Source organism: Apodemus sylvaticus, chromosome 7, assembly GCF_947179515.1.
Source record: "Apodemus sylvaticus chromosome 7, mApoSyl1.1, whole genome shotgun sequence".
NCBI lineage: Eukaryota > Metazoa > Chordata > Mammalia > Rodentia > Muridae > Apodemus > Apodemus sylvaticus.
This window is the reverse complement of record NC_067478.1, coordinates 5,447,291-5,464,924: the sequence shown is the minus strand read 5'-3', so window position 1 is coordinate 5,464,924 and position 17,634 is coordinate 5,447,291. Positions and strand designations below refer to the sequence as shown.

The window sequence follows — 17,634 nt, the reverse complement described above, 5'->3', positions numbered from 1 at the left end:
CCAGATAAATGAAGATAGGTGTGTGAGATGAGACAGGGCTTCAGCTTAGTTGACAGTTGTTCTCACAGCTGAATGGGAGCTTTTGCCTGGTGACTTTGGCTGTCAGAAGCAGCTCCTTTATACAAAGCCTCGCTAAGAAAACCCAAATTCTTGGCAAAAGATCTGTTTTCAAATTACTAAAAATTATCCACCAAGCACAGATTACGGAAAACTGTATATTCCAATAAAATAATATCTGCTGATACTAACAATTAAAGCTTAATCATTGCTTAACGATATATTTATATATAACAGTATATGCTACAGAAAAATATACATAAACAAGATGAAGTTAATCTTCATAATGTGTAGTCCAAGATAGCCAACATTTTATCATTTTAATGTATAACTAATGTAAAAGTTATTAATGAGTTAATTTTTAAAAATCTTCAGAATCTGCTGTGTATTTTACACATCCAGCTCCGATTCCAGGCCTCCTCACCCACATGTGCTTGGCTGCCACTGAAGACAATGTGGCTGTAATTCTTACGAAGTCATTATGCAGCCAGACAGCAGCAGTAGGAAGGGCTCCCTGACCACAAGGCTGGGCCTCTGTCACCGTGGCTCCATGCCAAAGGGCAGCTGGGGCTGCTTACCACAAGGTTCTGAGTCTGTGAATTCTTGTTCTCAGATGTCACCATCGGAGCCTTCCTGTCCGACAGCGTGGTCCTCCTCAGGTGAGATGCCTGGCTCTTGCTCGAGGGGCCGTGTTCTTCATGAGTATCAGCCAGAGCTTTGTTGGGGAGGCCTGGGACAGATCCTTTCAGCTGGCTCTTGCTTTCGTCTTACCCCTTGCAGGCTGAAGGTTCTGCACACACAGGAATGCCCCCTTTATTCTCTCTGTCATATTCTTTACCACAGAGTCCCAGAGTGTGGCCTTGACTAGCTTAGAGGGAGGTGCGACCTTCCTGGGGGCGTCTTGACAGGGTTTTGGGGTGACCCAAACACTAATCCAAGGGTTGTTTGCCTTTGGCCATGACCATCCCCCTGTTGACATACTATATAAACATTCTTGTTTCCTATAAGCACCAGACACTCAAAGCTCTGGGAAACCCTGTCCAGCCTCGGCTTCTATCTTTATAACCAGGATCATCACTCCATCCTTAACCTCAGGGACCAGGAGCCTCCTCTCTGTGCACTGGCACAGCAGAGGTGAGAGACACGTGCTTGGGCCCAGGACTCTCTGAAGCCTCCTGAGCGCCAACTCTCCCCCGTGTACCATCTTAAATATTTCGGCCTGTGTGAGTCAGAGGAAGCAGAATTTTACTTTGGAGTGGGAGCCAACAGTTTTGTTAATAACGCGATGGCAGAATGTTCTAAAATAAACTGCTATGGTCTTACAGCTGGAAGGGATCCAGAGCCCATGTAGCCCTCCACTGCAGATGCTTTGGATTTAGCTCTGCCTTCTCTAAGCCTCCCTGGGGGAACACACTTTCTTCTTAAATGATGTACCCCACAGGAAAGAACCAGCCGACCACCAGACAGTCTAAACTTTGAATTGTCCGAGGGCCAGCCAGAATAACCTTGAAGTTGGCTGTGGCTTGGAGGGCAGTTTGTGTGAGTTCAAGGCCTGCCTCTGCCCTTCTAGGTGGAGCCTCTTGGGCGAGCCCTTTGACCTCTCTGGTCCAGGATTTTCCTCTGCCAAAGACAATAATAGGAGTATTTCCCAGAAGCTGTGGGCTGATAACATGTAACTATGAGACAGAGCCTGATATGAAGAGAAGCTGGCCTCGTGTAGATATAGTTGATTTGACTTTCTAACGTTTCTGCTTCCTGGTTTTGTATCATATACACAGAAGCTCTGCAGTATCAAAGATAACAGAGGTTAAAGTCAAACCTTCCTGGTTCCTTAAATTATCACCCTCATGACTCAGTTTCCACTTTTTTCCTTTTATCTGCCCAGCTTTCTTCTCGGGCATGGCATCCTTCCTCTTGGGTGAGGCCTCAGTGAAGGGCTGTTCTGGGGGAGATGCAGTGGCCCCTGTGAGGCTTGTATTCCCCTCACAATGACCTGACAGCTCCTCGTGGTTCTCAGGGTCCCTACTAGAGGAAACATGTCCCCTGGCTTCTTATGATGCAGATGCTGGTGTCCTGATACCCAGAGCAGCTGTTTGTTTCTGTAGTTTGTTTCTGTTGTTGTTTTGGTTTTTCGAGACAGGGTTTCTCTGAAGCACCCTGGCTGTCCTGGAACTCACTCTGTAGACCAGGCTGATCTCGAACTCACAGAGATCCACAGCCTTTGATTTCCAAGTGCTGGGATTAAAGACATTTTTTGTCTCTTAGGCTTTATCATTTTTTAAATTGAAAATAAATTCTCTTTCCTACAATATATTCTGATGGCTGTTTCCGCTCTCTCATGCCCCTCCAGATCCTCCCTACCTCCCCATCCATCCAACCCCAGGCCTTCTTTCTCTTCCTTTCCTTAGAAAACAGAGAAATCAAAACAAAACAAAAGAAAACAAAACAAAAGAAAACATACCCAGTATTTAAGAAACAAAGAAAAACCACAAAAAACACAGAAATCCACGAAAACCGCAAAATCGGAACCATAATAGATAAGTGAAAAATTAAAAAGAAAAAAGCTCAAACAAAGTGGTATGAAAGAGAAAAAAAAAATCTCTGAAAATCCTGTGGAGTTGATTTTGCATTGTCATCTACTGCGGGCGTACGTATGTGGCCTGGCCTTTTGTACGTGTGGTTTATATACTCACGAAGACTCTGCTGGGAAAAACTAAGTTTTCCTTTGCAAGGGGTGAGATAGCTTCTGGATTTGTGTGGGAGGTGAAGTTCACCTCTCCTCTCAGGGCTAGGATCTCATCTTTCTTCCCCTGTGAGCTCCAAACCCAAAGGAGTTTCTGTTCATCTCTCTGTTCCATATATTAAGTGAGGTGCTGTCACTGTGGACGGGAGACCTCAGACTCCTGCATGGAGTAGAAGGTCGAGTCTGGGGAGACAGAATGCCAGGAAGACTACACATGGGTGAGGTAGTGAGGAGCCCACCCCTGGACAGCAGTGAGCCCAAGTGAGCTTCAAAGGAGGCTGGGGATGCCGCCATCACATGAGTCCATGACCCCTCCCTCGCCCTCTCCGTTTATATACCCTGCTCTCTGTTGACATGAAACTCTGCATGTATTCGATGCTAGAGACTGGACAGAGAACATGGCGGTCCTGGTCCTGACTCTTTGATTCTACCCAGTGGGCCATGTACAAGTAGATGATGGTGCAAGTACACCGTGAGCAACGCCTCACCTCCCATGCACCAGGCATACAGGAGCATCTTATATACAGTCCTGTGCCTACCACAGGCAGGCATTCAGAGGGATGCTTTGCTAGGTGATTTCATCGTGGCTATATGTACTTACGAGAAGCTAAAGCAGCTACGTGGTGTCATCTATGGGACCGCCGCCATACGTGTGTTCTGTCTTCACCGTTACGCAGTGCATGGCTACATTCATTGTGTGTTTTCTTTCTTTCTTGGGCTATAATTTGTACACAGCAAATGGACCAGTTCGAGGTATGGCTCAGTGGGCTTTGACTGGTGTGCAAACCCATGCACACCACACCACCATCGAGACAAAGTATGTTTCTGCCACCCTGCACATTTCTGTGTGCTATTAAAAGTTAATTCTCATTGTTGTTGTGTTGGAGAGGTACACATTAGGATGACAACATTGTGGAGTGGATTTTGTCCTTCTACCTTGTGGGTTCTGAGAATCAAACTCAAATCTCCAGGCTTGCATGACAAGTGCTTTAGCTACCAGCCTTCCCGTGTTCTAATTGCATCTTTCTCCCAGTAGGCGTCTACCATTGTAGTTTCTGTAGGGTTCCATAGCTGCCTGCAGCTATTACGAAGTGGGTTTCTGGAACAGAAGCTGAGGAATAAATAGGGAAGAGGGGCGAAAAGAAGTGCGGCTAAGACAATATTCACTGATCAAAGCCGGAAACTTTAATGGCGCCAGACCTTTTAACAGTTTGGGCAAACCCTTCCCCCCAGACTCCAGGCTGAGTTCCGGTGGAAGTTGTCTAGCTTCTCTTGGAGGTCCTCGTCTTGACTGCTCCGGCAGCTGGGTGGGTCACCTGTTTAATTCAGGAATTCCTAGACCTGGAGGAACAATGAACTTAACCTTTACTTCGAACACTCTACCCTGGGTAGAACAGGATCCTGGCTAACTGAGAGAAGTTAACCTTAACCAAAGTCAAACTCTGACCAAGTACAAGACTGCCCTAATATGGCTCTGTACAGTTTCTGTCACCACAGGTCACTTTCTCCCATTCCAGGATTCCATATAAGTGGCATTACACCACAAGCATTCTAACTTCTGAGTTCTTTCACGCAACTCGATGTTTCCGAGATCTACCCGTGTCTTGTACTCACAGGGTTAGTTGACTTCTAGCCCTCTAACCAGCTCCATGGTGTGTGTATCGCTAATGACCTGCTCTATGGGCAAAGAACTGGGAGCTTCGAGGTGGTGAACTTGGTTGTCAGTTTGAGCCTCCTGGGAAGAGAGAGCCCCAGGAGGCCCCGCCCACAGTGGGCGGGGTCATCCCCGAGGCGGATTGGCCTGATCTGAATTTGAGCAAACCTCTGGGAACAGCTGATAAGCAGTGGTTTCTGAAGGTTTCTGCTTCAGGCTCCTGCTTTAGCTCTCCTTGATAATGAACCATAAATTGTAAGCTGAAATAAACCCCTTTCTCCTCCTGTTGCTTTTGGTCGTGGTGTTGATCGCAGCAACAGGAAAGCAAATTAAGACAAGCTTTTTTAAAACATTCCAGATGCCGATAAGGGCTGATAGGATAAAAAAGCAGGCCACGTGGTCAGTGGCAACCTTGGTGTCACATTCAGCAGAAAGGACCAGGTGGGCATGCCCTGGCAGAGGTGATGCCCAGGGTCAGTGATTGGATTGACTGATGCAGCTTTTGGGTATCGTGTGGCAGGGGCCACACAGCTGTGCTAAGGGGGAAGGAGACTGTGGAGAGTGGGTCTTGGCCACTGTTCCTGAAGCTGGCCCGCAGAGGAGTGAGTACTCGGGTCCGCAGATGGTTCAGGGACGGTGTTTCAGGGAAGTTAGACTTGGAGTTTCTTCTGATTTTGAGTGAGACAAGCAAAGGAGCATGTGCAGTCTGCAGAGAGCTTCTGGGTTCGCTGGAGTTGCAGCCACGGAGGGATGCACTGGGATTTGGGGAAGCTTTGAGCTGCAGCTGAGAGAATCTGAGGGAGAGCGTGGAGCGTTTTCATCTGTGTGGATGCAGATGAGCTTCTTGGGCAGAGGAAAGCCCAGGGCTTGCATCCTAACTAGCCTCCACCTGCCCCGTCCCTGCCAGGAGAACTAGCACCACCCTGTGAAAACTGTGCCCTCTCCACTCTTATTATTTACTTGGGAATGCGATGTGAAGATTTGATCTCTCAGCCATTGAAAAGCACTCTAGTTACCTGCTTCTTTGAAGCCTTAAAAGCACTCCTGGCTCTGTCCTCAGGTGCCCCCTCGCTGCCCCTGTTATCTCCAGGGTGGGGGGTGGGGGGGGCTGGTGAATAGCTGATAGGAGAGTGAGCAGCTCTGCTTTCAGGAAGTTTGCACAGCCGGGGGAGGGGCGGCTGGGCCTGTGTTCTGGTGATAGGAGCCTGGTGCTATGCCACCAAAAAGCAAAGGAAATGACCAGAGAGGCGTACGAAAAATTGCTCTCCCCACCCAAAAACAACACTTGGAAGTGGAAACAAAAAAATCCGAGAGACCTGATGCAACAGATGTTGGAAGGAGATGGGATGGGCCCGGGAGGGCTTCGCCCCTCTTTTCAAAGGACCCTGCTTGAAAGCTTCGCGGGTGATTTGTTGAAGTTATGCCTGGTTCTTTCTCCCAGCCCTATGCTCCCAGAAATAAGACTCAGACTCAAAATATATTTACAAAACCTTGTCCATATATCTAGGCTCTTCTTGGACTACACTTGATCTTAGCCAAAAGGCCAAGAAGCTATTCCTTGGACTAGAATTACAACAACACAACCCACTTATTTTACTCTTCATTTTGTCACGAGACTGTTTACCTGTGCTCAGGTACCATGTGTCCATCTCACATCTTTTCCTGCCTTGCTCTTTCCCAGAATTCTTTCTGCCTCCTGAATGTCCCACCTCCGATTTCCTGCCTAAGCCATAGGCTATAGGCTTTTTAACTGACAGGTGATGCATCCATACAATACACAGGATATTCTCTCTACAGTAGTTCTGTCTGGACTGATCCTTCTGTCTCCTGCTTATGCCATCGAGCTCAGCTGAGCTCTCTGGGAAGGGACCCTGCCTTCTTTCTGACCAGCTGGGAAAGGGATGGACTCTGGCCTTTCATCTCCTTTTCCATAGCCTGGCAGGTCATGGGTTGCCAGGGTGTTGTTGTAGAAAGGAGCCTAGCTCTCTCTCTCTCTCTCTCTCTCTCTCTCTCTCTCTCTCTCTCTCTCTCTCTCTCTCTCTCTCAAGCTTTGGATACTTTTATCGCTGTTTCTGTGCCCCCCAGCCCAGCGATGGGCTTTAGACTTGTAGGTCAGGTTTAGAAAGAGATAGTAGCTATTTTCCTTAGTAATGCAGCAGGCAGAGTTAAGTCACAGAGCTGAGACCACATATGTGCATGTGAACACACACACACACACACACACACACACACACACGGTGGGGGGGGGGGGGGGAACACTAGGGAGGCTTCCCAGGCAGCAGGCTTTTAGACAGTGTCCCTCAGATTCTTCGTTGCTTACTTTTTATTGCTATGACAAAACTCCTGGACAAAAAGCCAAACAAGTCAAGAAAGGAAAAGTTTGACTCCTAGTTTGAGGAAACAGTCCATTCAGAAGTCACGGAGGCAGGGGCACGAGGCAGGGGCTCCACTGCATCCACAGTCAGGAAACAGAGAGATGCACGCTGCTCCTCAGCTTGCTCTCTTCAGCCCGAGACCCCCCAGCCATGGCTGCACCTCCCCCATGCGGGGCCGGTCTTTCTGCCGCACTTAACCTGATCTAGAACCCCCTGCACATTCTCCTAATGACTCCAGATCCTGTCAAGTTGACAAAATTAATCATGGCATCATTTGTATACTGACAGGAGTGTAAGTGATATACTTCATAAGTAGTGCTAGCATCTTCCAGGAAGAAAGAAGAACATGGAGAGACCAGGATGTTGGTTTCTTTCAGGCTTTAGTGTTGCCTGACTTCCTTTTGCCCTGTAGCCAGATTTGCTCAGAGTCCCCCAGTTCACTGCCCGGTCATGGCTGCCCTTCTGTTGGCCCTCCTGTCTCTGCAATGTTAGCTACAGTGTGGTCTCCTTGTGCCATCTGTGTCTTCTCAGTGTCTTATGTGACCCAGGTTTTCCTTTAATGTTCTCTTGTCCTGGGGTTGTTTGGTCCTCTGCTCCCTCTGTCCTGTCGCCCCTTTGGTTGAGCCTTACATACATCTTTCCCATGCTGTTGGTACTCCTTAATCTCATGTCACTCCAAAAGCATGGCGGCCAGGGCTCCTGAGAGGTGAAAGGCCTTTTCTGTGAGGCCTGGAGGGGAATAGGTCAAGCCCACAGCCTAGGTGACACCTCCCTGAGCAGATGTTTATGATGGGAAAGAGATGCCTACTTCTGTCTCAGCTTTTGTCTTGATGCCCCAGGGGAGCCCAGGGATGCTGGCCACCGTCAGGTGCTGGGGCGGGTGGTCATGTCAGGGAGAGGGCTGTGCTTATTGGATTTCATTTTGTCCTAAGGCCAGACAGACTGATTCCTTGAAGTGTTCTGCTGGTACCAGCTGGGACTCTATTAATCAATTCTTTTTTAGAGTGTACTCGACGCACTGATAGACATAAATGAAAGAGGATATTTGGCCAAGTGGACGAGATAGAAGTTTGCCAAGTTCTAACTCACCCTGGCTATTGGGGATAATGAGGGAGAAACCATGCAGTACATACCCAGTGTTCTCCATCTCACCGTCTCTCTCTCTCTCTCTCTCTCCTCCCCATCCCCCCTTGCTTCTTTTGGCTTCTTAATTCAAGTGTTCACTCAGGTACCCAGGCTGGCCTGGAACTCTGGGAAATCCTTCTGACTCAGTTACTGGGATTCTGGGGGGGTTCCAGGAGTAAACTGTCACTGCAGGCTGTGTCTAGTCTCTGAGCCCTGACTTCCCAAGCCCCAGCCGGCTTATGTTGTAGAAACTTCTCCGACAGTGTCTCCCCAACAAGATGGAAAGCGGAACTTCTTGGGTGAAATTTTAAATAATCACCCAGCATCTGGTGGCTGATTTATGGCTTCAGCCAGCTGTGTCTCATTAACAACTAACTTGCCTTTGTTACCGGGAAGCAAACCATTAGTATTTTAGGGAATGTGCTACTTTTAAAACCAGAAAAAGTACTTAGAGAGCGCACCGGCCTTTCTCTCTTGGGGCATTTCATTCTTTAATTAAACGCTGGCTGAAGGCCCGGGATCTATGCTGCCCGTGTAGTTCACCTTCGGTTCTGAGAGCTGCTACTTAACACGGGCTCCCCTCCCCCTCCTCATCCTGCAGGGCCAGACCGGTCATCACTGTGGACGTCTCCATCTTCCTGCCGGGCTCCATCAACATCACAGCACCTCAGTGTCATGATGGACAGCAGCCTGTGAACTGCCTGAACGTCACTGTGTGCTTCCGGTTCCACGGCAAGAATGTACCAGGAGAAATCGGTAATGAGTCACAGTGTCAGGTCTCACCAGTCTCAGCTGGTGCCAGGTGACAACCCTGGGGGATGCGCCAAGTTCCCTCTCTCTTTACATCCCAGTGGGCTTTGCAGGCAGGGGGTCTGGTGGACTGGACGCTCCTCCTCTGAGGCTCTTTCCTGCTCATTTACATATTTCAAATTTCACACACCCTCCAGCTCTAGGGCAAGTAACACAGAGGGCCTCCTCCAGCATTCTTTCCCCAAATACATGAGGACCAGACAGAGACTCACCAGGAGGGCAGAGTGTGAGCTGATGAGACCGGAGTGCCTGAGTGCCTGAGCCTCCTCTGCGTGCAACACTCCATGCATTAACATAAGGAGACAATAGGAATCTGGAGCCCCTCCCCTGCTACTAAGCTAGCGCCATCAGCTAAGTAATAAGGTGCACAGCTGACATCAGGATTGGGATGTGAGGATTAGGTTTTTAAGAGCATAGCATTACTCTGGCATCTCAGAGAGTTCGGAAAAAGCTCATATTCAGTCAGTACTCTTACACAGTCAGGGAGATGGTGCTGCCCACCTGGGGTTGGACCCTCCCAAACCAATCATCAATCAAGAACACTCTCCCGTGATTAGACGTGACCACAAGGCAAATGGTCTGGATCATGCCTCAGTTGAGACTCCCTCTGATAACATGAGGCTGAGGCTGTGTCAACTAGAGAGCTAACTATGGCCACTTCCTTGTGAGGTTTGTGTGCAATTTAACGGTGGAAAGCACTACTCTGGGGTTCACACTTATGCACAGCACCCAGGCCTGCAAAGCCACACCCACGAGTGTGGTTCCCTCAGCTGGACTTCAGGCGTTCCTTCCTGTACATGAACATGCCAATCCCCACCTCTCATAGGTAAATACCTCCATCAACTGCATTGAACAAATGCCACAATTAAACCTTATACTCATTTACAAAGATATTTTTCTGTTAGAAAAGGAATTTGCACATTGATCATAGCCATATGGTAAGTTTGGGAGGGAGGAGTCATGCAATTTTTAAATACAGTCGGTGAACAAGGCTCCTTTAAAGGCAGGTGCATACTTATTTACTGCACCTGCTGATCTCGGTCTTCTTTCCATCACCCTTGTTGGTGGAGACACCAGAGTCTTAATGAGAAAGAGTTTCTGGTCCACATATGATAATTAGAATCAATTAGCAAACATTTCACAGGATGCTGTAAGCAATTATTATGTTAGAACTGGGGGTGGGGATGTCAAACCCAGGCCCTCCTGCCTGATAAATACATGACTACCACAGACCTGTACCCATTTACGCGCATCCACCTGCACCATGCACCGGAAACAGTTCTGCGCAGCAGCTCTATGCACCGGAAGCAGTTCTGGGCTGTAGGTCTGTAGGGAGTTCTCGCTGCTCTGCTCCTGACATGGTGGTCCTGACGTGGTGATGGACACCACTTTTATAGTATTGATCCCTGTTCTGGAGAATGTGAAAGTGAGTGGCCTCTAGGACAGAGGAGAAACCAAGAAATGAGTTTAAGGAGAAGGCTCAGAGCCTGAGACTCCAGGACTACATGAGGCGATGGGGTGCAGCCCCTCTGCTTTCTCAACTGGTGGCCCTTTCTGGGGCCACAGTCACAATAGCTTTTCACAGACCACTAGGGAAAAAAACCTGCGAGGGTCTGAGCATGACCGTGGCCCTTAAAGGATTGAAAGCTTACCGAGAGGCAGGCTGTCGGTGGCGTGCTTCTCACGGGCAGTGAGGAGCCACCTGGGCAGTGGTCAGAGGTGGGTGGTTTGACCCCTGAGCATCCTCCATCCAGGTCATGTCCCTAGCCTCTGTCACCAGGGTCGCTGAAGACCAATATCTCTGTGTACGCGGAGGCTCTCTAGAGATCTCTACCATTTAACACTCAGATTGAGGCTTGGGTTATAGCTGAGTCTTCAAGAAAGTGCTTAACATGTGTGCACACGTGGAGGAACTAAGATTCGCGTGTGGAGGACGTTGATATCGGTAGGGCAGTGAGGGGAAGTTCCTTACACTTTGTAAGACGCTGTCCTCTGGGGACAACCACCATTTTTTCATCTGAATAGCAGGGACTACTCGAGGCCCCAAGATGGGGGTCGCTGGCTGTTCTCTCACAGAAGGAAGAAAAGGGAGGTCACTGGACTTACCTGAGGCTCCAGTCATTTGTACCCATACCTCTTAGCTGCTTGTATGTCATTCTGCCCTAATTATGCTTTGGCCTCACAGTCTCTGGCATGCTGGTGTGGCCATGGAAGGTCACTGGGGAGGTGAGGCCCATGCAGCTATAGGGAAGTTGTCGTCTATGCTGGGGGGACACTCTCCAGTGCGGCGGTTCTGGGGTCGCCCACATTTCTGCAAGAACCCTTCATTAATGCTCGGTAAGTTAGCCCAGTAATTCTGCTGGTTCCCTGCTGGGAATCAGTTGTCTCCCCAAGTTGGATTATAGGGGATCACAGTTTGTTCCACACTTTGCTTGGCCCTGGGACCCCTTTAGAGAGGGGGTAGGCATTCATTTACATCTCTTTAGGGACGGATTTCCCTGAGCTACCATTCCATTTTTTTGTTTTCATGAAAACGAAGCTTGCCTCAATCAGAAAGGGAGCCATCCACCCAGAGAACAAGCCATCTGTCTACCCAGGGTCATCTCCTAGGCCTCTGCATTCAGAATGCAGAGCTGGGGGCTCTGAATTCCTTCTGACTTCCATTTTGGCAGTGGAACCCTAGTGGTCCCAGGTGTTGTCTACGGACTGCCTGGTGATACCTGTCTGGAAGGGTCTTCTGGACACTCGGTGTCTCTGTATCCTGGGCTGTTTACCAACAAATGGCTGCATCTGGGCAGCCCCACCTGGGCACCTGACTTACAACCAAGGATGGGATCTTCTGTGGCATCAGTCCAGTGGGTCTTCAGTCACGTGACCTGTTTGGAGGATGGCTTTGGGAGCCAGAGCTGTGGCGGCAGTCTTGTCCCTTGTCTGCTGATTCTTGTCGTTGGAACCTATCAGGCTTGGCCATGCATGCCAACTGTCTCTTCAGTCTTGCTTGAGCAGTGGGAAATCTCAGCTCTCATTTGGTCACAGGAGCATCAAGGTCAGCCAGTAGAGAGGCAATGGTGACTTCTGGGGATACTATGGGAAATGGGGAGTCCATAAGGGATGAATCTGCCTCAGCCCCTGTAATAGACAAAATCCAGTGAGGAATCAGATTAGCACAGCATACATTTTGACAGGATTCAACTCCTGAAAGGGACTGAGCAGGCCAGAGAGGAAGCAGCTGTAACTGCAGAGGACTGCCATGGCTGGGACCGAGCCAGCAGCTGGCCAGCCAGTTCCTCAGATCAGCTGTGTGGCATCACCTGCAAGCTTTCTAGTTAGCTGTGTACCCCCAACCAGAATGAGAACGCCAATGCAGAACGCAGCGGCCTGTGTTTTACTGAGCATCCAGGTGGCCAGTCAACGTTACGCTCCGTTAACTCCTTCCTTGGGGTCATCAGAACCTGAAGGTTTGCCAAAGGGACCCTGTGCAACTGTGACCCAAATCTTTGAGCAGAGCGCACTGGGTGGAGCTTCTGGACTGTCTGAGAAAGTTCAACAAAGGCTTTGGGTCATGGAGAAGAAAGTAGGAAGTTGAATTATGGCCGTTGGAGCTGCCATGAAAGAAATAGCTGTTGGGTAAGCGGATGAATAAGCAGGGAGGGGCAAGGCCTTCTTTCCCCTCCAGCCTCGCAGGCTCCCCGTCTCTCTCTCCCCTCTTGTTATTGGCAGAACCTCACAGGGAGCTATTGGCCAAACAGGTTTGTGGGATCCCAACCCCAGAGTCACAGCAGAGTGGACGGTGGACTTGGAACTGAGAACCAAGGGCTTCATAAATAGAGAAGCATTAGGTTCATGGGGCATCTGAAGTGTGAAGGCCACATCCCCACTCCAGAGAGCACTGGCTCTCAGAGGGCGTTCTCCGTGCTCACCCCGGACTCTGGAAGCGTGGAGGTGGGAAAATGAGCCTCATCTAGGTTATTTTGGGCTCTTGGATCAGCAGAGAGTGATGAGGCTCTGCCAGACTCTGTGCTCAGCCCTGGGCACAGAGCACAGACTCACATTCTAGCGGGAGGGGTCTCCACACTTGCCCTTCTAGACACGTGCCAAGTGGCATGCCTGCTGGCTTCCCACTCTGGCAGCGGGTAGCCTCACGAACAGGTTTATCCCATGTTTCACTAAAGCCACTGCAAACAAGAGTTTAGCTCATTCCAAAGAGTATTCTCAGATACTTTGTCCTTGGCTGCCTGTGGCTTCCTAGAGCCTGCTGGCAGCAGCAAAAGAGAATTGAGTGTTGGGACCGAGAGTGACTTGCCCCTTACCCATAGGCTGTGTCTCTAGCCCCACCATAGGCTTGTCTTGATGGCCAGAGGCTTAGCCTAGCACCAGGTGAAAACCAGGAAGGGCTGAGCCCCATGGAGTTGCTTTTCCCATCTGCTAGCTCAGGGATTGAATCCAGGGTCTCAAGCATGCTACGAAAACCCTCGACCACTGGGCTGTGTCCCCAGCCTGTGCTTTGTGCTCTGATTCTCCACCCTCACATTTCCCTGGCTTACAGACAACCTGACAAAGCTTTTCATGAGCTGGTTCATGATCCCATTACTGCCTGCAGACACGCTGTGGATCCCAGCCCCTGAGGATGGCCCTCGGCTCGTCCATAGGCATAGCAGAAATATAGTTGGAAGCTGATACCTGGTGCCCGCAAACCTCTTTTTCTGACGTTAGAGATGGCATATCTACTCTGGGGAGCTTTTTGCACGAAGAGAATATTCTCAAAGCTTCTGCTCCCCTGAAGTGTAGGGATGGGAAAGGAAGGGCCCTGTCATGGAAGGAACGGGCCACCTAAGAAACTAATTGCTGCCAAGTAAGTATGGCATTCTTTGAAGGAAGAGAGGGAGGATTCAGAAAGCTAGCAAAGTGGAAATGTCCCTCTCCCGCCTCTCCTGGGATGTGCTGAGGGAAGTTGAGTGGGGCTGGAAGGAGATGCAAGTGGACTTCCACAGCTGAAGCCTTGTTCTGGTAGAGATTTGGGGATGATCTGGTGTTGGCTAGGACAGACCGCAGCCCCAGTTGATTCAAGACAGCTGGCGCTCTCCCGGCCCCAGCCCATGTGGGGGGCCTTTGGGGAGGGGAGGGGCGTGACTGGGGACGGTCAGCTTTTCCACCACATGACATCATTCGGCATGGCATAGACACAAACTGCCAGAAGGAAGAACTTGATGTGTCATGTGCTGTGGGAACTGGCGCTAACTGGAACCAGCATCCTCCTGGGCAGGGGAGTTGAGGGCTGGCTTGCATTAGGGGCTTGCTGCTGAGGCACCGCCCAAGCCCAAGCAAGCTGATTGGCTCTAGCCTGGCATGTGTGGGGCATCTGAGTGGGAGCTATTTAAAGCTCCCGCTGGAGCGAAGGGCTTCAGAGTTGACTGTTCCTTCTTATGCTTGGCAGCTCCCAGACTCTTCCCCACTCAGGAGTTTCTTCATGGTCAATCTTGTTTGTTTCTAGAAGGGAAGGTCTAATGTAGAATCACTTCTAGAGGTTTAAAATGTCAAGATAAATTTCATACCTCAAAGGAGGCAGCTCTAGAGGGGAAATGATTACTCTTGGTGATTGGATATTCAGATCTGTCTGGGATCGGGCACTTGAATATTAGAGAAAAATCTGTGAGATTCAGGGTTGGCACCCACATGCCACACTCTCAGAGTGCGTGTGTCTCATCCGTGGCTCTGTTGTTTGAATTGCAGCCTCCTCCTCTTCCGTGAGTCTCCAGAATCTTCCCTAGTGACTGCAGTGATACTTTGAGCAGTAGGTGCTTGCAAAGAACCCAGCATAGCTCTGGGCATGTGTAGAAAGCCCTATTTCACTTGCTGTGTTAATACTGTGTAGCCCTGGCTGTCCTCGTACTCAGAAATCCGCCTGCCTCTGCCTCCCAAGTGCTGGGATTAAAGGCGTGTGCCACCACTGCCTGGCCGCCCTGTGTTAATTTAAGATCTCCCCAATAGACTCCCAAGACAAGGGTGAGGGCACACCTTGGCAGAGGGATGATTCCAGGCAGTACCAGCCTGTAAATGTGACAGAATACTGACATAAGCAGGATTTTCTAGAGGAACACACCAGGGAGATTGGAAATGGCGAGAATGGGAGTATGGGGGAGGTGTGGGGTGAGCGGATTGTGTGTGTGTGTGTGTGTGTGTGAGAGAGAGAGAGAGAGAGAGAGAGAGAGAGAGAGAGAGAGAGAGAGAGAGAGAGAGAGAGTTTTAAGGGAAACTTGGACACTGGGACTGACAAGCCTGCATTAGGCAAAGATGGAGGGCTGAACAGAAGCCATAGCTTAGATCTGTAGGGAGGCTAGGCTCCTTCTTAGTGAGATAGGGAGAGATCGTAAGGGTTCTCTTCTCAAGATGTTCAACTAATACAACCCATCCACATTATGAAGTTCATTTTGCTTCATTCAGAGTTTAATGATTTAAATGTCAAACTCATTTACAGAGGAGTGCTTGACTGGGTACTGAGGTCCAACCAAGTTGGCCCATAAATTAACCATTCTAGCAAACCAAACAGGGCCTATATCACTAAGCAGTCACCACTGTGGGTCCATTAAGCTCAGTCCTGCTGGGGAATCCCACACCTCACTGTGAGGCATCCTAGGTAAAAAGAAACTGCTGTCCATCTGCTGGGTGCTGCTTGGAGTCCTGACTTCTACCATGAGCTAGAGAAGCACCTTAGTGGAGAGGTTGGCAAAGGCCAAGAGGATGCGGGTTGGAGTCCGTACCTTCTGCCCTGTCTTCCTGTGTTTCTTCCACTCTCTCTGAGCTCATCTGGCTGGATCACCAGGCTCTGCTGTCCCCTCCAGTTTCCTTTTCCTGAAGGACATGAATTTCCCTCACTTGTCAGCCAGGAGGATGACTGGACAGGGGCAGTTAAGACCATGAAGCTCTAGCCGCAGCCTCTAACATGTCCCCACAGTGGGCATCTCCAGATGTGATCTTGCTAAATAGCATTTCAAAACTCCGTCATTTAAACATAACCGTTCCTACTGTTGGGTTGTTGCTGCCAGAAGCCAATGGTAGGTTGGCTTAGAGTTTGGCTCTGGACCTCAGTCTGTGCTTGGTTCTGCCACTTTCTGCATTCAGAAAGTAAGAGGTTTCAGGTCAGGTGAGAATGAAAACTTAAGTTCTCAGGCTGTGTGGTAGGAATAGCCAGACTAGACCTGGAGAAGTCTTGATTGGGAGATGGCTCTTGGGCAGAAGGACTAAGCATTTTCCCTTTTGAAGCCTCAGGTCCCTTTGTCTCAAACATGGAGGTTTTGCATGAGCTGACCTAGACCGCTTCTTCAGGGCCTTGGCAGTCTATACATACACTCCACTTGTAATATCTGCTTCTACCCCGTGCTTTCTCTACTAAAGCACTTTCCTTAGATGCTCTTTACTTAGTGGTAGAACTATCTCCTGGGACAATCCATGCTCTGCATTCCTCCTGGTGACCCAGCTTTGCCTTAGAAACCAGCTGCTTGTTGGGATATGCAAGTTAGGGCATCATAGCCTTCCCTGCCTAGGAATCTGTCACCTGGGAATCTGTGATGGGGAGCCATGATATGGCAGGGGCCCAGGGAAGCCATTAGATATAGAAAAGCATGCTGAGGCACAGCCATGGACAGCTGTCAAATCACCTATCCCTCTCCCGGTCCACACCTCCTGTGGTCGCGGTGCTCTTTGATGTTGTTTAAGGACACAGTCGTTCCTGGGAGTTGGCCTCACCATACTTAAATGTTGGCCAGGCATTGGCTTTCAGTGGCTCAGCTTCTGACAGATGGGTGTGTGGAGATGGCCCGCAGAGGGGGAAGGGGGTGCTTGTTTGCCTCCCTGATTGTCAGCTATCTCATCTGGTCATTTTAGGGGCAGACATTATTGTTTGTCTACTATGAAAACTACACTTCCTGGAACTATAAAAACAGCTCGGTGATTGGAGTCTCTAGAGGACCCGAGTTATGTTCCCAGAACCCAAGCTGGGCAGCTCACAGCCGCCTGGACCTCCTGTGCCAGGAGATCTGATGCCCTTTGTAGCATCCTGAAGCACTTGCTCCCATGTAGCATGCAACCACACACACACACACACACACACACAAATACATTTTAATAAAGGTTTAAAAAAATAAAATAACCTCAGAACCCATAAAAGAGTTAAGAAATAAAATGGCTCAGAGAGGGGCTGGCCTCTGCCTCAGGGAACAGGGCTATGGATCTGCTGGTGCAAGAGTTTGGTTGCCTAGTAAAACCTAGAGCTGGCTGTTTCCTTACAGACTCCAGGGTGATGGAGGCATGCTCTACCCGGTTTACCTGACATGCATTTACCACCATAGCCTCCTTCCTTTTCATATTCTATTCTGTTGTCTGGCATTGTCCTCTCAGGTATCCAGGCCGAGTTTTCAGGAGAAACGCACTATGTAGGAGCCGTCTTGTTGGAAGGATGGGCGCCCTAAGAGTAAAGCCTTCCCCAGCCTCAATTTCCAAGTATGGGGCTCCATGACAGTAGACTTTTTTTTTTTTTTTTTTTTTTTGTCTATGTGTTGACAGATACCTCATTCTACCATGGGTAACACAGTCAGAGAAGGTTCAGCATTTGTGAGAGATAAGGAATTCTTGCAAGCAGTTGTTTCCTATATCACATCATATAGCTGAATAAAAGTCACTTTCATGATGTCAGTCTCTTCGAGTTACATGTGGCAGGCTTGCTGTGATGCTGGCCTATCAGAATAGCACCCTGTATATTATAAAAGTAATCACTGGCTGTATCCAAATTGTTTCTGTTGTCATCTCACAAACACACAAGGTTTGAACAGGGGCAAACTGAAAGTCTGAAGTGCACAGAATCCCTGGGAAGACAG

At 49.3% G+C, this 17,634-nt stretch overlaps 1 protein-coding gene across 2 annotated transcripts in view; it reads left to right on the top strand.

Moving 5' to 3' along the window:
- Itga9 (integrin subunit alpha 9) overlaps positions 1 to 17,634 on the top strand; it is a 292,483-nt gene that overhangs the window by 68,254 nt on the left and 206,595 nt on the right. For both annotated transcript variants that reach the window (XM_052187013.1, XM_052187014.1), the window contains exons 13-14: positions 671 to 716; positions 8,556 to 8,710. In XM_052187013.1, the coding sequence (XP_052042973.1) occupies positions 671 to 716; positions 8,556 to 8,710 (201 nt within the window). The remainder of the gene's footprint in view (positions 1 to 670; positions 717 to 8,555; positions 8,711 to 17,634) is intronic.